The sequence below is a fragment of the Loxodonta africana genome, chromosome 5 (genome assembly GCF_030014295.1).
Source record: "Loxodonta africana isolate mLoxAfr1 chromosome 5, mLoxAfr1.hap2, whole genome shotgun sequence".
NCBI classification, from domain to species: Eukaryota; Metazoa; Chordata; class Mammalia; order Proboscidea; family Elephantidae; genus Loxodonta; species Loxodonta africana.
The window spans coordinates 51,757,746-51,779,495 of record NC_087346.1 but is presented as its reverse complement, the minus strand read 5'-3'; the positions used below and the strand labels follow the sequence as shown (position 1 = coordinate 51,779,495).

The window sequence follows — 21,750 nt, the reverse complement described above, 5'->3', positions numbered from 1 at the left end:
GTGATCATTTGCTAATGAATCAAATAGTCAGGTGTTTTGATATGTAATTATCAAACACAAACTTGTCCTCACGCTTTCTTCAATTTCTCAGTAATTTTCTAATGGTTCTATCAAACCGACTTTCTAATCCTAGAGCACCATATGTAATTTGTAAAGTGAAGATTGGTAAATCCTGAGTTTACCTGTATTTTTTTTTTATTGTACGATTGCTTGAGAACTATTAGTTAAGCCATTAAGATGAAATTATTTCTGTTCAAATGGAACATTTTCTTAAGTCCGACTAAGTTTTTTGTTGCCAAATGTCAGTGAATGCAAGCTAGACCGTGCCCACCTATGTCCTAGACTTCGTTTACTCCCGTGATATGGGAAGAAGGAAGGCTGATATTGGATGTAGGTCTCATGCAACCAGCAGGATTTTATGTCCATTATTCTGATGTGGGCATTTATAAAAATTTCTCCTTTCTCTGGGTCTGACATAATCAGCACCAATATGAAAAATCATGAAGAACCCAGCAATAGCTCCATGACGTTATCTCAGTGACATTCTGAAAATAGCTTTGACCCTAAATATCTCCTTCAGCAATTTTGACAAAACAAACTACTACATTTACATGGCATGTCCCAGTTTACTATATATGGAGCTCTGGTGGCTCGGTGGTTAAGAGCTCGGCTGCTAACCAAAATGTTGGCAATTTGAATCTACCAGCTGCTCCTTGGAAACCCTAGGAGGCAGTTCTACTCTGCCCTATAGGGTCGCTGTCACAGTTTACAAAGCCCTTTCCCTAGCATTATCTTATTTAATCTTTATAAAGATGTAAAGGGTTGGTAGAACAATTTTTTAAAAATAAATGATGAAACAGGCTCAGAGAGGTTAAGTGACTTACTGAAGACTGTACAGTAAGTGGTAGATCATTTCCCTCTAAGTCCAGACTCCTCTTCACAATATCAAATAGATACTAGGCATGGTAACCACACATTTGAAGACAGTTCTAACTTAAATAGGATAAAATTTTTCATTACACGTTTAGAGACAAAGCTCAAAATTCAAATCTTCCCCTGAGAGTGGGAAAGCATTAACAAATGAGTAAAAACTCAACTATTACATATTCAAAATGTTAAGCTAATTCCAGGGCTGTGGAATTGATTTAAGGCATGCTGATATGTCACTCATTTGTTAATGTTTTCCCACACTCAGGAGAAGGTTTGCATTTTGAGCTTTAAGTCCAAAAGTATAATGAAAAAACAAATTTATCCTATTTAAAAGAGTTATGAAGACAGGCCTGGCTATCTGCTTTCATTAAGATTATAGAGAAGAAATCCCTGTTCTACTCTGTCACACGTGGGGTCATCATGAGTCAAAATCAACTTGACAGCAACAGGTTTGAATTTTTGTTTTCAGTTACTAGAAAAGTTCCATATTGAAAATAATTCTTGTAAAAATGTGCGTCTGTATATATGTACGTACCTACCTAGACTACATATTGCTTTGGATGCTTGTGCCATTTCTGAGAAACTCAATTTCCACGCTGAGTTCACAGCTGTTTCATTCTCATCCTATACATCATTATATTATTTTTTAAAAATTATCTTATACCTCATATCTCAGTCATTGTAATCATTAAGACTATTTAACCTATAATGCACTTAAATGACTAAAAATTACAGAATTTTTGAATACGTTCCAGGAATAGTTCAGCTTTCACATTGAGTATCTGAACCTATCATTTACAATGTGTAGCCTGAAACTTGCTTTTATTTAAAAGAAAATTATATATTCACCGGAAACAAACAGTATAAAAGGAATAAAAAACAATTCCCTTTGTTTTATGAAAATACGTGACGTTTTCCTTGAGTGACTAAGAAATTCCTGGATTTAAAAGTTCAGGATTCTCTCCACTTATAAATCTGAGTCTATCTTTTCTTGTGCTGCAGTTTTTACTCTAGGATTTTGGTGCATTTCATAAAAAGGAAAATACACAAAGTGGAAATAGAGTGGAAGTAGACTTCAAGGATAATAGCCCATCATGTGTGGGTTGGTGACACAAATAATGAGGGTTCCTTCCAGTGGGCTTCAATGACTAAGAGTAGCAAAGATACAAAAAGTGCAGGAAGTCACAGGAAATGCCTTTCCTCAATGAGAAAGACAACGTGACTGTAATGATGAAGAGGGAAAGTGTACGGGACTCAGCCACTCAGCTGATGCCTGACACTGCATCTAGCTCTCGCTTGCATTTTAAACATTTGCTAGAAAAATGATTTCAGATCAATTTTTATTTCTTTTGGAAAGCTCCCACGTGTAATTTATTAATCACATCACTGAAAAGCAGATTTAGTGGTGTCATTTGGCTGGTACTTCAGATGATGTAGGCATTGGAGGAGACCGAGGCAGCTACAAGTGAAGGAATCTGCATTGTCTCAAAATGTCAGGATCGTACGGATACTGAAATAGAAAAATAAAAGGCACTGTTTTAACACTTAGCTATTCCACACTCTTCCATGTGAAAGTCCAAGGAGCTCCCAGCGACTGCATTCTCATCTCTATGCATTCAGGCAAAGCCAAGTGCAAGGGCAGTTCATCTTTTCCTTGTTCCTGTGTTTTCTCAAACCTTAAATTTAATTATCAGAGACTAATATATAAATATAACTGGTATTTAGATTTCATTCAATATTAGCATCCTCATCAAAATCACTTTTGAGACTCTGAGTACCTGGAATAATTATAAATATAAAAATAAAACAACAAGGATAATAACATGTAATAAGTTATTGCTATTTGCCGTGTACTTTGTAGACGCCAATACTGATCATTACGATTTTTAATCTTTGCTTATTCAATAAGCAAGTGTTCGTGCCTAAGAGATACCACTTTAAGTTGAAATTCTCATGAGAAGAAGTGTGAGGAAGCAAAAAGGCAAGGACTTTGGAGCTAGAAGGTGGAAATTGAATACAACCGCCTATTACTAGTTTTGTCACATATGTACATGCAGATGACAGAATTCCTCTTATTATGTGGTTGTGAAAGGTAAAATAGAGGTAGGGAAAATGGGATTGGATGATTTTTCTCAGCTTTGGAGAAAATGGAGAAGTCAAACATTTAAAATAGCATTTTGTACCTTTCCCCTTTACAATAAATTTATTTGTGAAAAATACTTTATAAACTGCAAAAAGAAATAAAAAACTAGTAGCAATTGTTCTGAAAATAACACCAATGCAGCTCCACCTCATTCCATAATAAAAGCTTTGGGAAGTCCTGAATATAATTTAAATTTACAGCCATTAATGGTCAGCCAGGCAGAGGCTGCGGAGACTCTGTGCTACAACTATAACCATGTGACTCTGATTCTTTTTCCTTGCAAGGGCGAGTGTTCTCCTGTAGAGAAGGCTGAGTGACTCTGATCATCAGCTTCACTGTAAGCAATGAAGTTTGATTTCAGTAGAACAGGAAATACAAAGCCACTGTTCAAGCTTTTCACAGTAAGATCTTAAATGTTCTACCTGCAAAGGTTGAACTGGTAATGGAAAACCAAGGCATTTAATATTTTTCTCATCCTCCCATCTTCTCTGAGCAACTTTTTTTTTTTTTCCTCTCTCTGGTAGCCATTCTCCTGCCATGAAAAAAAAGCTTTACCTCTTTCCAGAGCGAAGAAGGTCAAACCCTTCGTTTATTTTTTCAAAAGGTAAAACATGGGTTATTACTGATTCCAGTGGAAACTTCTTAGCCATGAAATCAGCCACAAGCTTGGGGATAGAATCTTTACCTTTGTAGCCTGGAAAGAAGAAAACATCATTGTTAGATTCAGCCAGGGGGAAATAGAATTATGAAGGAAACTTTCTAGATAGAATTGAAATGAATGTGTATAAAAAATGCTACATTCCACAGACGGCTATTTCTATTACTGGATAGTATGCTTTAATACCTTTTTGTAGTAGTTTGATTTTTTTTTTAATCCTCCTCCCTGACCCGCTAGATAAACTAGGGTCCTGAGCTATTAGTTCTCTCATTGAGAAATTATAGTACAGATGATTATATCCAAAGTCAATGATCAAAAATAGCAATTGTATAAATGTGGGCATAGTGTAGACATGAAGAATTGTTATGGATTTCCTGGGTTCTAGTGGGTATTTTGGAGTCCTTGATTGGTGCAAAGCATTCACATGTTTGACTGCTATCCAAAGGTTGGTGGTTCGAGACCACTCAGAAGTGTTTAGAAGAAAGGCGTAGTGATCTATGTCTGAAAAATCAGCCATTGAAAACCTTACGGACCACAGTTCTACTCTGACACAGGGGGTCACCATGAATTGGAATCGATTCAAGGGCAACTGGTTTGGTTGGTAGTAGGTGTTTTACAGTCATGCAGTCACGGGTATAAAAGAAGGTAGTGCTGAAAGGTCCTTGTTAGTTTATGGGGACACCAGGAAGACTTTCTGGGAATATTCTGCCTGCATTATTTCCACATATAGTTGATTTGAAAAGGAACCCTAGTGGTGCAATGGTTAAATGCTTGGCTACTAACCGAAGGTTGGCAGTTTGAACCCACCAGAGGCTCTGTGAAGAAAGACCTGGCAATCTGCTCCCATAAAGATTACAGCTTAGAAAACCTATGGGGGCAGTTCTACTCTGTCACATGGGGCTGCTATGAGTCCAAATGGACTTGATGTCACCTGACAGCCAAGACAACAGTTGATTTGGAGTCTATCGGCACAACAAAAATTTTTATTTTTAACCACATTGCTTTTCAAAATCGGGCCTTGTCATGTGTAAAAGTGAACAAATCCCCAAATTGTAAGAATTTTATCCTCAAGCCTAATTACTTACCACCAAAAAATGCTCCTTTCCAGGTGCGTCCAGTCAATAGCAACATAGGGTTCATTCCAAGGTCCTGGGAACCAGGAGGTACCCCTATAATGACACTTACACCATATGCCTCATGACAGCATGACAGGGCAGCCACCTGGAATATAATCAGCATTGTTAAAGTGGGTTCTTTTTTTTTTTATGACTCACAGTAAAGTTCATATAATATTAGCTCAGTTTGATTGTGAATGTGTAGAAGAAAGAGATAATATCTTTTGCTTCTTCATTCTTTGTTGTGTCTGTGTTAGTGCTGTGACTTTAGGGAACACCCAGAAAATGTTTTTTTTTGAAGAGAGGATGTATGAATGAATGTGTGTGTACAAAATTCTTCCTTATAAATTAACAAAGGACAAATACCATTATAGACATATATAAAGTCTGGTTCCTCAAATAATGGTAATATTTTATCATCTCATGACTGTCAGGCAATCTATGAGCTGCTTAATTAATTTTTCATTTATATATTAAGTAGATACTTTGAATCCAGTACTTTGAACCAGGTATTTTGATGATGAAGAAGATACAATGTCTACTACATTGTCATAAGTTGTCTCTTCTTCAGTTGATGCTCTCCTTTTTTAATGGATCCTGATTCTGTTGTTCCTTTCTAACACGGGCTTGTTTAAATGTTGCTTTTACCTCCCAAGAATATATACTGGTTTTACTTTAAACTACACCTGTTATTCCAGCAGCTCTTTCCTTTAACCAGGTTTTTGAACAATTTGGTAGTAAGAAAATGGTTTGGTATACCCCAGGGATATGTAAGAATTAGTTCTTTGCTTTTGAAGTATGAAGATATCCTTAGAACACGGGAATATCAGACATTCGATATCATCAAATAAAGTAACAATCCAGTTCCACATGAGAAAAGGGGGGAAAAAACAACAGAAATAGGACTAAGAAAATCTTTAGTCTTGGAAAAAGTTGGGCTGTCTTAGAACTTCAGTTGTTTACGGCATATTGTCCCAGGTCAAGACTGCAAAGAGCATTATGCTCAAGATGCTGTTCCCTGTTACTAATGCTGCTGGGACTTGCTGGAGAACTTGAATAATTGGGATTTGTTGGCCTGAGGACTTCATCATTTGGGTTCTAGAGAATTCTGTTTAGGTGGAATATAACTGGAGAGGTGGTCCTCATTGCTACTGATGATGTTTGTAGTTATCTGAAAGTAATACCATGCACATTTCAATGACAATGGTAGCACTTCAAGATTGTAAATAATATTTTACAACAAAAATACTAGTTTATTGAGAGATTACCACAATTTGCTAGGTGGCTTTGTGCTAAGTATTTTATGTGCATTTTCTCATGTAATCCACAAACAATGCTATGAAATACATATGCCTTCAATTTCTTTTGGTGGTAAAATCTGTTGACTTTTTAAAGGATTCAGTTCGACATATAGATTTTGGGTACCTATTATGTACCAGACGCTGTGCTGTCTGCTGTAAGAAAATATAAAAAAAAAAAAAAAATATAGTGATACATTAATGGAGTCACTTTCTTTATGACCTATTTTCTGTTAATAACTCTAGGCATAAAATTGCTCATTATTACTTTTGACCAAAATATGACATTGAAAAAAATCAGAATTCATTAAAACATACAGAAAATTATTAAAACATTTTTGTTAAAAATATGAGCAAATTAAAATTTTCCCAATTTGAGAACAGAATTTATTTTATTTGTATTTCCTTGAGTTTGAAGGATTTTTTTTTACTAAATATTAATAAAATAAATTCATAATAGTTCAGTAAAAAACTTCTAAAGGGGAAATATTACTTGAGACAGGTTTATTTAGCTGATGGAATGAAAAGCTCCTCATAATAATAAATAAAACAATCAAACAGAGTCCCTGGGTGGTGCAAAAGGTTAAGTGCTCAGCTGGTAACAAAAATGTTCAAATTTTAGTCCACCCAGAGGCACCCTAGAAGAAAGGCCTGGCAATCTACTTCTGAAAAAAACCCTATGTAACACAGTAAAATCCCTACAGCACAGTGGAAACCCTACAGAGCACATTTCTACTCTGACGCACATAGGGTTGTCATGAGTCAGAGTCTACTCAACGGCAACAGGTTTAGGTAACAAACAGGAGATAAAAAATTGCCATTCACAATTAAAAAAATATTATTTGTAAATAATTGTTTACATTCTGCTACCTAAAAACAGGCTCCAGATTGCAGAAGCACACATCTCAAGACAAGTCATAGTACATACCATAGTGTCATGCCGACCAATGACTTCAAATGAAAAGTCCACACCTCCATCGGTCATTTCCTTCAGCACCTCATGGATGGGTTTCTTGAAGTCCTGTGGATTGATGCACTCAGTGGCTCCCACCTCTTTGGCCTTTGCAAATTTGTCTTTGTTGAGATCCACTGCAATGATCCTGGCCGCTCCGGCTGCCTTACAGCCCATGATTACACACAGGCCAACTCCTCCAAGGCCAAACACGGCACAGGTGGAACCCTTGGTGACCTGTTTTTTCAGAAAATGAAAGAATGGATTAATTATGATTGTTTGGAGCAGTCTAAGCTGTATGAAGTGCCAAACTTTGTCCATTATGAGGATCTACTTAGACTCTCATGTCCAACCTGCTGGCAAGCCTTTTTTTGATTCATTTGCTTCATGTTTAAATTGAGGGGGTTAAACTATATCAGTGGTTCTCAAACTTTGCTGCACATTAGACTTACCTAGGGGATGTTAAAAAATTACAATGCCCACAAGTCATGTCAGGTGGAACCTAGTCATCAGTTGTTGTTAGGTGCCGTTGATTCAGTTCTGACTCACAGAGACTCTATGCACAACAGACGAAGCAGTGTCCACTCCTGCGCCATCCTCACAATCATTGTTATGTTTGAGCCCATTGTTGCAGCCACTGTGTCAATCCATCTTGTTGAAGGTCTTCCTCTTTTTCGCTGGCCCTCCACTTTAGCAAGCATGATGGCCTTCTCCAGGAACTGATTTCTCTCGATAATATGTCCAAAGTACGTGAGACATAGTCTTGCCATCCTTGCTTACAAGGAGCATTCTGGTTGTGCTTCATCCAAGACAGATTTGTTCATCTTTTGGGAGCCCATGGTATATTCAATATTCTTCACCAACACCACAATTTGAAGGTGTCAATTCTTCTTCAGTCTTCTTTATTCATCGTCCAGCTTTTGCATGTATATGAGGTGACTAAAAGCTCTATGGCTTGGGTCAGGTGCACCTTAGTCTTCAAGGTGACATCTTTGCTTTTCAACACTTTAAAGAGGTCTTTTGCAGCAGATTTGCCCAATGCAATGCATCTTTTGATTTCTTGACTGCTGCTTCCACGGGTGTTAATTGTGGATCCAAGTAAAATGAAATACTTCACAACCTCAATCTTTTCCCTGTTTATCATGATGTTGCTTATTGGTCCATTTGTGAGAATTTTTGTTTCTTTATGTTGAGGCATAATACACACTGAAGGCTGTAGTCCTTGATCTTCTTCAGTAGGTACTTCAAGTCCTCTTCACTTTCAGCAAGCAACATTGTATCATCTGCAAAATGCAGGTTGTAAATGAGCCTTCCTCCAATCCTGATGTCCCGGTCTTTTTCATATAGTCCAGTTTCTTGAATTATTTGCTCAGCATACAGATTGAATAGTTATGGTGAAAGGACACAACCCTGATGCACACCTTTTCTGACTTTGAACAATGCAGTGTCCCTTTGTTCTATTCGAATGACTGCCTCTTGATCTATGTGCAAGTTCCTCATGAGCACAATTAAGTGTTCCAAAACTCCCATTCTTTGCAATGTCATCCATACTTTGTTATGATCCACAGAGTCAAATGCCTTTGCATAGTCAAACACAGGTAAACATCTTTCTGGTATTCTCTGCTTTCAGACAGGATCCATTTGACATCAACAATGATATGGCTAGTTCTATGTCCTTTTCTGAACCTGGCTTGATTTCTGGCAGCTTCTTGTTGATATATTGCTGCAACCGCTTTTGAATGATCTTCACCAAAATTTTACCTGTGTGTGATAGTAATGATACTGTTTGATAATTTCCACATTCAGTTGGATAACATTTCTTGGGAATAGACATAAATATGGATCTTTTCCAGTTGCCTCGTCAGGTAGTTGTCTCCCAAATTTCTTGGCATAGATAAGCGAGCTCTTCTAGTGCTGCATCTGTTTGTTGAAATATCTCTATTGGTATTCTACCAATTCTTGGAGCCTTTTTTTCTCACCAATGCCTTCAGTGCACCTTGGGCTTCTTCCTTCAGTACCACCAGTTCCTGATTTTATGCTACCTCCTAAAATGGCTGAACGTAGATCAGTTCTTTTTGGTATAGTGACTCTGTATTCCTTTCATCTTCTTTTGATGCTTCCTGTGTCATTTAGTGTTTTCGCATAGAACCCTCCAATATTGCAACTCAAGGCTTGAATTTTTTCTTCAGTTCCTTCAACTTGAGAAATGCTGAGTGTGTTCTTTCCTTTTGGTTTTCTAATTCCAGGTCTTTGCACATATTATAATACTTTATTTTGCCTTCTTGAGCTACTCTTTGAAATCTTCTGTTCAGCTCTTTTACTTCATCCTTTCTTCTTTTCATTTTAGATACGAGATGTTCAAGAGCAAGTTTCAGAGTCTCTTCTGAAATCCATTTTGGTCTTTTCTTTTTTTCCATGCCTTTTTAATGATCTCTTACTTTCTTCATATATGATGTCCCTGATGTCATTCCACAACTCCTCTTGTTTTCAATCATTACTGTTCAATGGGTCAAATCTATTCTTGAGATGGTCTCTAAATTCAGGTCATCAGTATTTTTTATAAATCCCGTTGTGACTACAATGGGCAGCCCAGTTTGGGAACCAGTAGACTAGATGATCTTTGAGATCTAAAGTCATTTGCTCCAGTCTTGAAGAGGATCTCGTTGGCTCAAATCTACTGATGTCCAGCTTCAGTTCATATACAAACAGAAAGGCAATTTTTGGGGAGATGAAATAAGCAAAAAAGTTATTCCAAGAGACTTAAGAAAAATGGAATCAAACTTTAATAATTAAGTCCTTGGTTCATTTAATTTTCCATAGCAATAGCCAGTGTAATGACAGCAGATATTAACTGAGAAATATAGAAAAGTTATCCTCAGTTTAAATCAAAACATAATAACTGGAGACATTCAATGGGTAATTTCAAGGTAATAGATCTTGAGACTCATGTAATCTTAGCAGGTTCTCCTCTCATTTGCTTTTTAAAATGCTAATAAACTGCAACTATACACTCGGACCTCCCCAGATGGAATACACAGGAATCAGATCAACTACATCTGTGTAAAGAGATGATGGAAGAGCACAATATCATAAGTCAGAACAAGGCTTGGGGCCGAGTGTGGAACAGACCATCAATTGCTCATATCCAAGTTCAACCTGAAGTTGAAGAAAAACAGAACAAGTCCACAAGAGCCAAAGTATAACCTTCAGTATATTCCACTTGAATTTAGAGACCATCTAAAGAATGAGTTTGGCACATTGAACAGTAATGACTGAAGACCAGACGTGTTGTGGAATATATCAAGGACATCATACTTGAAGAAAACAAGAGGTCATTAAAAGACAGAAAAGAAAGAAAAGACCAAAATGGATGTCAGAAGAGACTCTGAAACTTGCTCTTGAACTTAGAGTAGCTAAGGTGAAAGGAAGAAAGGATGAAGTAAAAGAGCTGAACGGAAGATTCCCAGGGGCAGCTCGAGAAGATGAAGTAAAGTATTATAATGAAATGTGCAAAGATCTGGAGATAGAAAACCAAAAGGAAAGAATGTGCTCAGCATTTCTTAAGCACAAAGAACTGAAGAAAAAAATTCAAGCCTTAAGTTGCAATATTGAAGAATTCTAAGGGGAAAATATAATGACACAGGAAGTATCAAAAGAAGATAGACGGTCCCTGGTCTTGGGGAACATCTAGCTCTATTGGCGTAACATAGTTTATGAAGAAAATGTTCTACATTCTACTTTGGTGAGTAGTGTCTGTGTGTAAAAAGCCTGTGAGAGGCCATCTAAAATACTCCACTGGTCTCACCCCTTTGGGAGCAAGGGAGAAAGAAGAAAACTAAAGATATAAGGGAAAGTTTAGTCCGAAGGACTAATGCATCACATCTACTACAACCTCCACCAGACTGAGTCTAGTACAACTAGATGGTGCCTGGCTACCACCACTGACTGCTCTGACAGGGATCACAAACAGGGTCTGGACAGAGCTAGAGAAAAATATAAAACAAAATTCTAACTCACACAAAAAGACCAGACTTAGTGTCCTGATATATGCTGGAGAAACACCGAGAGTGTGGCCCCCAGACACCCTTTTAACTCAGTAATGAATTCGCTCCTGAGGTTCACCCTTCAGCCAAAGATTAGACAGGCCCATAAAATAAAACATGACTAAAGGGGTGCACCAGCCCAGGGGCAAGGACTAGAAGGCAGGAGGGGACAGGATAGCTGGTAATAGGGAAACCAAGGATTGAGATGGTAGAATGTTGACATGTTGTGGAGTTGTTAAACAATGTCATAAAACAATATGTGTACTGTTTATTGAGAAACTAATTTGTCCTATGAACTTTCATCTAAAGTACAATTAAAAAAAGAGAGAGGTAAGAAGATGGCAAAATAAACATTTGAGAAGAAAAAAAAAAGAAGATGGAAGGAATACAGAGTTACTGTGCCAAAAAGAATTGGTCGATGTTCAAGCACTTCAGGAGGTAGCATATGATCAAGAACAGGTGGTAATGAAAGAAGAGGTGCAAGCCACACTGAAGGAAGACATTGGTGTTAAACGAAGCTCCAGGAATTGAAGGAATGTCAATTGAGCTGTTTCAACAAATGGATGCAGCACTGGAGTTGCTCACTCATCTAAGCCAAGAAATTTGGAAGACAGCTACTTGGCCAATGTATTGGAAGAGATCCATATTTGTACTCATTCCAAAGACAGGCGATCCAACATAAAGTGGAAATTATTGAACAGTAATATCACACATACGTAAAATTTTGCTGAAGATCATTCAAAAGTGGTTGCAGCAGTCTATCTACGTGTCTGTCAGTTTGTCATACCGTGGGGGCTTGCGTGTTGCTGTGATGCTGGAAGCTATGCCACCGGTATTCAGATACCAGCAGGGTCACCCATGGAGGACAGGTTTCAGCTGAACTTCCAGACTAGGACAGACTAGGAAGAAGGACCCAGAAGTCTACTTCTGAAAAGTATTAGCCAGTGAAAACCTGATGAATAGCAGTGGAACATTGTCTGATATAGTGCTGGAAAATAAGCCCCCCAGGTTGGAAGGCACTTGAAAGATGACTGTGAAAGAGCTGCCTCCTCAAAGTAGAGTTGACCTTAATGACGTGGATGGAGTAAAGCTTTCGGGACCTTCATTTGCTGATGTGGCGTGACTCAAAATGACAAGAAGCAGCTGCAAACATCCATTAATAATTGGAACCTGGAATGTACGAAGTATGAATCTAGGAAAATTAGAAATTGTCAAAAATGAAATGGAATGCATAAACGTCGATATCCTAGGCATTAGTGAGCTGAAATGGATTGGTATGGATATTTTGAATCAGACAATTACATAGCCTACTATGCTGGGAATGACAACTTGAAGAGGAATGGTGTTGCATTCATCGTCAAAAAGAACATTTCAAGACCTATCCTAAAGTATAACGCTGTCCATGATAGGATAATATCCATACATCTACAAGGAAGGCCAGTTAATACGACTATTATTCAAATATATGCACCAACCACTAGGGCCAAAGATGAAGAAATAGAAGATTTTTATCAGCTGCTGCAGTCTGAAATTGATCAAACATGCAATCAAGATGCATTGATAATTACTGGCTATTGGAACGGGAAAGTTGGAAACAAAGAAGGATCAGTAGTTGGAAAATATGACCTTGGTGATAGAAACAATGCTAGAGATTGAATGATAGGATATTGCAAGACCAACGACTTCTTCATTGCAAATACCTTCTTTCACCAACATAAACAGTGACTATACACATGGACCTCGCTAGATGGAACACATAGAAATCAAATTGACTACATCTGTGGAAAGAAATGATGGAAAAGCTCAATATCATCAGTCAGAACAAGTCCAGGGGCCAACTGTGGAATAGGCCATCAATTGGTTATATGCAAGTTCAAGCTGAAGCTGAAGAAAATCAGAGCAAGTCCACGAGAGCCAAAATTTGACCTTGAGTATATCCTACCTGAATTTAGAGACCATGTGAAGAATAGGCTTGATGCATTGAACACTGGTGACTGAAGACTGGAAGAGTTGTGGAATGACAGCAAAGACATCATCCACGAAGAAAGCAAGAGTTCATTGAAAAGACAGGAAAGAAAGAAAAGACCAAGATGGATGTCAGAGGAGACTCTGAAACTTGCTCTTGAACATCGAGCAGCTAAAGCAAAAGGAAGAATTGATGAAGTAAAAGAACTGAACAGAAGATTTCAAAGGGCATCTCGAGAAGACAAAGTAAAGTATAATGACATGTGCAAAGAGCTGGAAATGGAAAACGAAAAATGAAGAACACTCTTGGTGTTTCTCAAGCTGAAAGAACTGAAAAAAAAAATTCAAGCCTTGAGTTGCAATAGTGAAGGATTCTATGGGGAAAATATTAAATGATGCAGGAAGCATCAAAAGAAGATGGAAGGAATACACAGAGTCATTATACCAAAAAGAATTAGTCGATGTTCAACCATTTCAAGAGAGGTAGCATATGATCAGGAACCAATGGTACTGAAGGAAGAGGTCCAAGCTGCTCTGAAGGCATTGGTGAAAAACAAGGCTCCAGGAATTGATGGAATATCAATTGAAATGTTTCAACAAATGGATGCAGCACTGGAGGTGCTCACTGGTCTATGCCAAGAAATATGGAAGACAGCTTCCTGGCCAACTGACTGGAAGAGATCCATATTTATGCCTCTTCCCAAGAAAGGTGATCCAACCGAATGTGGAAATTATAGCACAATGTCATTAATATCACACACAAGCAAAAGTTTGCTGAAGATCATTCAAAAATGGCTGCAGCAGTATATTGACAGGGAACTGCCAGAAATTCAGGCCAGTTTCAGAAGAGGATGTGGAACCAGGGATATCATTGCTGTTGTCAGATGGATCCTGGCTGAAAGCAGAGAATACCAGAAGGATGTTTACCTGTGTTTTATTGACTATGCAAAGGCATTCAACTGTGTGGACCATAACAAATCATGGATAACGCTGGGAAGAATGGGAATTCTTGAACACTTAATTGTGCTCATGAGGAACCTTTATATAGATCAAGAGGCAGTTGTTTGTACAGAACAAGGGGATACTGATTGGTTTAAAGTAAGGAAAGGTGTGCCTCAGGGTTGTATTCTTTCACCATACCTATTCAATCTGTATGCTGAGCAAATAATCCAAGAAGCTGGACTATATGAAGAAGAATGGGGGATCAGGATTGGTGGAAGACTCATTAACAACCTGTGTTATGCAGATGACATGACCTTGCTTGCTGAATGTGAAGAGGATTTGAAGCACTTACTAATGAAGATCAAAGACCACAGCCTTCAGTATGGATTGCACCTCAACATAAAGAAAACAAAAATCCTCACAACTGGACCAATAAGCAACATCATTATAAACAGAGAAAAGATTGAAGTTGTCAAGGATTTCATTTTACTTGGATCCACAATCAACAGCCATGGAAGCAGCAGTCAAGAAATCAAAAGATGCATTGCTTTGGGTAAATCTGCTGCAAAGGACCTCTTTAAAGTGTTGAAGAGCAAAGACATCACCCTGAAGTCTAAGGTGAGGGTGACCCAAGCCATGGTATTTTCACATGCACGTGAAAGCCGAACAATGAATAAGGAAGACTGAAGAAGAATTGATGCCTCTGAATTGTGGTGTTGGTGAAGAATATTGAATATACCATGGACTCCCAGAAGAACAAATAAATCTGTCTTGGAAGAAGTACAACCAGAATGCTCCTTAGAAGCACGGATGGCGAGACTATGTCTTACATACTTTAGACATGTTGTCAGGAGGGATCAGTCTCTGAAGAAGGATATCAAGCTTGGCAAAGTACAGGGTCAGCAGAAAAGAGGAAGACCTTCAATGAGGTAGATTGACACAGTGGCTGCAACAGTGGGCTCAAGCATAACAACAATTGTAAGGATGGCGCAGGACCAGGCAGTGTTTCATTCTGTTGTGTGTAGGGTCGCTATGAGTTGGAACTGACTCGACGGCACCTAACAACAACAACAACAACAATCTACAGGAAACTGCCAGAAATTGAAGACAGATTCAGAAGAGGATGTTGAAGAAGGGATATTATTGCTGATGCCATATGGATCCTGGTTGAAAGCAGAGAATACCAGGAAGATGTTTACCTGTGTTTTATTGACTATGCAAAGGCATTTGACTGTGCAGATCATAACATTCAGATTGGAGGAAGACTCATTAAGAACCTGTGATATTGAGATGACGGAACCTTGGTTGCTGGAAGTGAAGAGGACTTGAAGCAGTTACTGATGAAGATAAAAGATGGCAGCATTCACTATGGATTACATATTTACATAAAGTACACAAAAATCCTTGCAAGTGGACCAGTAAGCAACATCATGATAAACAGAGAAATTATTGAAGTTGCGAAGTATTTCATTTTACTTGGACCAACAATCAAGGCCCATGGACACATCAGTCAAGAGATGAAATGATGCATTACATTGGACAAATCTGCTGCAGAAGACCTCTTTAAAGTGTTAAAAAGCAAAGATGTCACTTTAAGGACTAAGGTGGGTCTGATCCAAGCCATGATGTTTTCAGTTGCCTCACAGGCATGTGAAAGCTGGACAATGAATAAGGAAAACCAAAGAAGAATTGGTGCCTTTGAATTATGGTGTTGGCAAAGAATATCGAATATACCATGGGGTGCTAGAAGAACAAACAAATCTGTCTTGGACGAAGTACAGCCAGAAGGCTCACTAGAAGCAAGGATGGCGAGACTTTTTTGTACATACTTTGGACATGATATCAGGAGGGACCAGTCCCTGGAGAAGGACATAATGCCTGGTAAAGTAGAGTGTCATTGAAAAAGAGGAAGACCCTCAATAAGATGGACTGACACAGTGGCTGGAACAATGGGCTTAACCATAATGCCTCTTGCGAGGATAGTGTAGGACTGGGCAGTGTTTGGTTCTGTAGTACATCAAGTAGTTATGCATCATAACCAACTTATTGGCACCTAACAACAACAACAACAATGAACAATAATTTGATGAAATTGTGGCCTACATCTTAATATGAATAAAATTCATTATTATGATTGATCTCAGCTTTTGCTCTGTGTTCACTTAGACCACCTGCCCAAATAGATGATACAGTTTCACAAGGGACCTTAGTGTTACAGTCACAGAAATTTGGAAAAGATGTGCTTTATAGTGTTAAAATTGACTCTGGACTATTTTATAAACCTTGTTTTCTTTAGGTATCCTTCAGTGTAGGTAAAATGTTCTTCCTTTTCCAAGCAATCTCACTGTAAGTTTCCCTTGAGGAGTTTTATCCACTTACTTGTTTATTCATCAAATGTTACAGAGGGTAGAACAACATTGTCTACTTTCATGAGAAAAATATAAGGTGTATGACTGCTATTTAAAAGTATTTGTAATTAAGAAGTATGATATAATGCTCTGGAGGAATTTTGACAAATATATTCTAGTCTCAGTACTAAGTACTAAGCACCTATGAGTTTTAAGGCAAATAGCCTTATGTCTCTGGGTTCCATTTTTACATAATTATGAAAATGAAAAGCTAATGCACCTGCTGCTCACTTAATGATACTGTTAGTTTCTCAAGACCAGGTCGTTATGCGAAACTGATGTTAGGTAAAAATGGAGGCTGACCAGATAAGATCACAAAATGGAGGATGACTACATTATTACATAACTGCCAAATTAAATAATTACGTAACTACCAGTTTACATCATTACATAACGACCAAATTACATTATTACGTAACTGCCAAACTACTGAGAATCATGGTCCAGCTAAGCTGATACATAACCTTAACCATCATAGCCAGTGTTACTCTCACCTTGCACTTTGGCATTCATTACTGCCAAATATTCATCATTAATGTGCAAAATAGTTGAACAGTAGATTTTTTATTATTGCCTTAAATGTGAGATGTTGGATAACGAGATAGCTGATAAGCGAGGAGTAGGTTTTTTTAGGTGTACTAGATTGTGGTTATCAAATCTTTAGGGAAGATGGGTGATGTGACGTGTGGTGTGGTGTGTGTGTTTATGTTTTCATCGCAGGGGGAGGATATGTAGTAGTAAAACCCCTGAATGGCGTAGAATAAATTCTCCACTGAAGCTTCATTAGGTTCCTCCAGAGAGTCCACAGGGTGCATGTGTTGGTGGCAGCATTTTGGAGGTGTATTAGGTAAGGCTTTGGAATTTACTGTTGATCCTAATTCTGGGAGTATAGGATCCGTGGGCTAGATGCTTCTCAAAGGCAAACCCTTCATTTCAATTACCTTTGCCACCTTAGAACCTAGCAGGACCTATTGGCCTGATGCATGTAGGTGCTCTTGTAGAATGAAAGACTAAATGAGCTCACAGCTCTAAAACTTAATAATTCCATAAAGATCAAATAGAGAAAAATAATTACTGAAAAGAAAACTTTACTTTTTCTTAACTAAGTATCAGCAGTTTTTTCAACTGTGATAAGCAGGTGAATTTTCTAGGACATGCTCTCAATTTCTTCAGGGACCATTTTTACACCCATAATTGACACCCCAAATTCTATGGAGTATATTCGTGCTGTTATGGTAACAGGGTAAAGGTATTACTAAAATCTGTGAGGAATGATCCTTGATCCCTGTGAGAAAATATTTCCCTTCTGGTTCCTGACAGTCTGAGTTTAATTAGTTTTATTGCCCATTGTTATTCCTACCTTGGCAACATTGACAGCAGACCCATAACCAGTAGAAAACCCACAGCCAATGAGGCAGGCTTTCTCCAGAGGTGAAGCTGGATCTATCTTGACCACTGAGATCTCATCCACCACTGAGTACTCAGAGAAGCTGCTGGTGCCAAGGAAGTGGTGGACAGGCTTCCCTCTGCAGGTGAACCTGGTGGTGCCATCCTCCATGATCCCCCGAGGCACACTCAGACTGCACAGTGCAACAGAGACACAAGGCATGAGCCAGGAGCATAAGGGATGTGCAAATTCACTGGATGTGCAAGGACAGTATCAGAAACCTACTCATTTTTCACGCAGAAGTTGGCTTCTGGGTGTTTACAAACAGCACATTTTCCACACTGGGGAAGAAAGAGCGGGATGACTTTATCACCTAGAGGAGAACAAAACAAATTTTTCTTAAATTCTTATCCAAGTATTAATAGATTAAGTACTTCAAGCCTAAGCATGTATCTTTGCCAAGTCTCCCAAGAAAGAGGGTTCAATCACCATGATGCCAGTGGTCATTGTCAACATTGCTTTCCCTTGAGTTTATGTGTGCCTGATTTTTTTTTGAAGATTCCCAAAGAAGAAATGCAAATGTGGGACACACCATGGACTTTTAATCATTTCCAGTGTATTAATAGTTATCTTTTATTGTATATCCAGATGTTTACTGGGGGCTTTACACATATCCTGTCATTTAATTCTTAACTAATTAACTAAGTTTTATTTGTAAGTGGGCTGCCATAGTTCCATTAGATTTTTTGTAGATCTGGCATTTGCAATAGTTTGGACTACAATAAAAATAAGAATTTTGATAATCATCATCCACAGAATTTCTTGACTTTTCAGAGTCACTGTTCTTATCGTTACTCTAAAAGGAATGCCTATTTTATTTATTTCTTGTTCTTTTTTTAAGGAAAACTAACAGGAAAAGAACAAAGAAGAATTCAAGAAATTCCTTGGAAAGCCTGGTTCCTCAGCAATAAGGCAGGTTCTTTCTTGTAGAATAAGAACTGACTTTCAACTGTTTATAGCCAATTATTTACTTTGTGAATTATCTATTTTTCCTCTTATAGTGGAGGGAGTGAGCGTGAAAAGTAAGAGTGTCATTTTATTATTAATTTTTTTTCTAGCTAAAGGGAATACTAAAAGCTGAAACTCAAACCAATTTGCTTTTTTTGTTCACAGGTCAGTTAAATATTTGGTAGGTGGGGGATGGGTGGATGAATCTACTGGCCAAAGTAATTTGTATTTTTAATCACTTTTGCAACCTATTCACAAGACCAGGAGAAATGGTTAAGTCATCATATCTAATTGATAAACTTTATGTGAAAATGATAGCATAGACATTTTCTATGGTAGTCACTTTTTACTGCTAAAAATATTTACCTACATTAATACATGATAAAACTAGTATAAAAATATTACATATAAATTAGGCAACAATTTGTAATGAGATATAGTTAGCTATGGTTAAAGGTAATAAAACAAAATTTATTTATTGCAAGATGCCTTCTGTTAACCAAAAAAAAATTGCCATGTAGTTGATTCTGACTCATGGTGACACCATGTAGAGTTTTCAATGGCTGATTTTTGAAAGTAGATCACATGGCCATTCTTCCAAGGTGTCTCTGGGTAGAGTAGAACAAACCTCATGTTGAATCAGCCATACCTTCACAGCCCCCACCCTGTAAACTCAGCAAAGAACAGTTTCCATATACTGATCCAGAAGCTTGGGGCGTAGACATGTTTTTTTCCTAGTCTCTTTTGTAGTTCTGTTTTGGGTCCTGATAAAAGGCAGTGCTCAGGAATACTAAAATGGAAGTTCTAAGGCTATGAACCATGGTGTTAGGCACTGCATCTCTTTTGATCCTCATGAATCCCCAGGATCTAACCTGGTACCTGACATCCAGTAACCCAATCCATTGCCGTCGAGTTGATTCCAAGTCATAGCAACCCTATAGGACAGATTAGAACTGCCCCATAGAATTTCTAAAGAGCGCCTGGTGGATTTGCACTGCCTGCCTCTTGGCGAGTAGCTGTTGCAATTAACCACCACACCATCAGGGTTTTCTGCCATCTACTGGTACTTAATAAATAGTTGTTGGAGGAGAGCACACATGAGTCCCTGAAGACATATATTCCTGAACCCATGAAGGAACCCAGGCAGGGAGAGAGGAAAGAAGTTCTCTGTCCATGCCGCATCTTAGCTATTTGCTGCTGCTATGACCTCATGCAAGGTCTTTCATTTCTCATCGTCTTGGTTTTCCTCATCCAGGATGGATGCTCTTGCAGGGCCTGAAATGAGACACATTCCCTGAGTGTGAATTCTGTACCTGGTTTTACTGTAGTCACCCCTTCTCCAATGCTCTCCACTATGCCAGCTGCCTCATGGCCTACAATCACAGGAAATGGTGAGGTCATCTGTCCACTAACCACATGGTCATCTGTGCGACAGACTCCTGCAGCCACCATCTACAGGGTAAAGGGAGGATGATTAAATTCATGAAAGATTACAGCCCTCAGATGGACTTAACGTTCAGAATTCTCTGAAACTGGGCTTCTTGCTAATCTCCATGTTTCCCAAGTACAAAAGATTCAGTTTATTCCCAAGATTAGCCAGTATAAAGCCCTCCTCTACTTTCCTTTCTTGCCTTAAATGTTCTGGCATAATCTGTGAAATAATTGTTCTTGAAATATTTAAGTCTTGTGTATTTAAGTATACAAGAATGCATACTTTCAATAGAAGTAAAGATTGAAGATTAGAACCAAGAAAAGAGTCACTTAAATTCTACTATCAATGCTGATTTTGAAATCTTGATATATATTTTCACTTGTTTTTTCTGTACAATCACATACATTCTTTTTTATTTTACTGGGATTATATGGTATATACTCTTTGGTAAGTTCTTAAATTTAACAATATATGGCATTTATATATTTCCTTGACACCAAATGTAAATTTATTGTCTGGATTACCGTTATAGTCATGTGTGGCTTAATGTCCTTTTGGGCAACATTCGACTGTATATAAAAGTCCGTGGTCTCAAAAGTTTTCTTTTTTTATTATTTCCCCCTAATGGTTTTAACAGCAGCGGGGTTTTTTTTTTTTTTTTTAAATGGTTTTAAAGACCCCAGACCCCCAGAGTGAGTGAGCTGCTGGACTCCAGCGAGCATCCCCAACTCCGCAGCTTCTCTTCGGCGGCCTCCTTCCTCTTCTCCTGGCTTCATTCGCTGCCCAGCAGCCCTGCAGCCATTCCCTCCTAGTGCAGGGCAGCGCCTGCCCTGGCTGCTCCGCACTGGTGGGGTGCCGGCTGGGCCCGGGGTGTTCCAGGGCTCCCCGCTCTTGGCTTCCTGCAGCAGCAGTGGTGGCTGCACATGATCAGGAAGCGGTGGCAGCAACAGGGCGGCGGCACCCACCGCCACCACCGCCACCTACGCTGCTCGCACCTACACAACCGCTCTCTGCCCGGTGCCCTTGGCCACCTCTATGTGCCACCTCTTCGCGCCCCCGTGCCGGACACGTGCAAAGTCCAAGTCGATGGTGGGGGCAGCCCGTGCCTGGCCAGCAGCCGCACACCCGGGAAGGCCAGGTGGATATAGCTCTAAGGATTTGTCCTGAAGGCAGGCGGAACAGTGGGCAGACTGGGCACATAACCTGGGAACTGCCCCTATACAGTGTTCGCACTATGTTTACATTGCAAAACGTCCTATTCCACAGAGTGTATGATGGACATTACCGAAATGTGGGCAGTTGGAATCCGCCAGCTGCTCCTTGCAAACGCTACGGGGCAGTTCTACTCTGACCTATATTGGGTCACTGTGAGTCGAATCCCCTCCACTGCTAAGGGTTTGCATTGGTTTATCGTGGACATTAAGCGACGCATGACTGTTTATATACAAAATTCCTCTAAATGGATTTTT

At 38.8% G+C, this 21,750-nt stretch overlaps 1 protein-coding gene across 2 annotated transcripts; it reads right to left on the bottom strand.

The window, feature by feature from the left end:
* Positions 1-2,295: 2,295 nt before the first annotated feature.
* On the bottom strand, positions 2,296-20,465 carry LOC100657066 (alcohol dehydrogenase E chain-like). 2 transcript variants are annotated; one of them, XM_023548524.2, is made up of 7 exons: positions 20,163-20,465; positions 18,127-18,214; positions 17,815-18,034; positions 7,073-7,333; positions 4,817-4,952; positions 3,629-3,767; positions 2,296-2,440 (listed from the first exon to the last, which is right to left on the bottom strand). In XM_023548524.2, exons 1-7 carry the CDS (start codon positions 20,299-20,301, stop codon positions 2,416-2,418), a joined length of 1,008 nt encoding a protein of 335 aa, XP_023404292.1. In that variant the 5' UTR covers positions 20,302-20,465; the 3' UTR covers positions 2,296-2,415. The 2 variants fall into 2 exon arrangements, with proteins under 2 accessions (XP_023404292.1, XP_023404293.1); XM_023548525.2 differs by having other exon boundaries at positions 17,815-18,028; positions 20,163-20,301.
* Positions 20,466-21,750: the final 1,285 nt, after the last annotated feature.

Coding starts and splice junctions, on each gene's coding strand:
- LOC100657066 (XM_023548524.2), bottom strand. CDS start 20,301: ATGGTGGCTGCAGGAGTCTGTCGCACAGATGACCATGTGGTTAGTGGA. Junction 18,215..20,162: donor GGTGACTACAGTAAAACCAG/GTACAGAATTCA, acceptor GTTCTCCTCTAG/GTGATAAAGTCATCCCGCTC. Junction 3,768..4,816: donor GAAAGGAGCATTTTTTGGTG/GTAAGTAATTAG, acceptor TCTTCTTTCCAG/GCTACAAAGGTAAAGATTCT.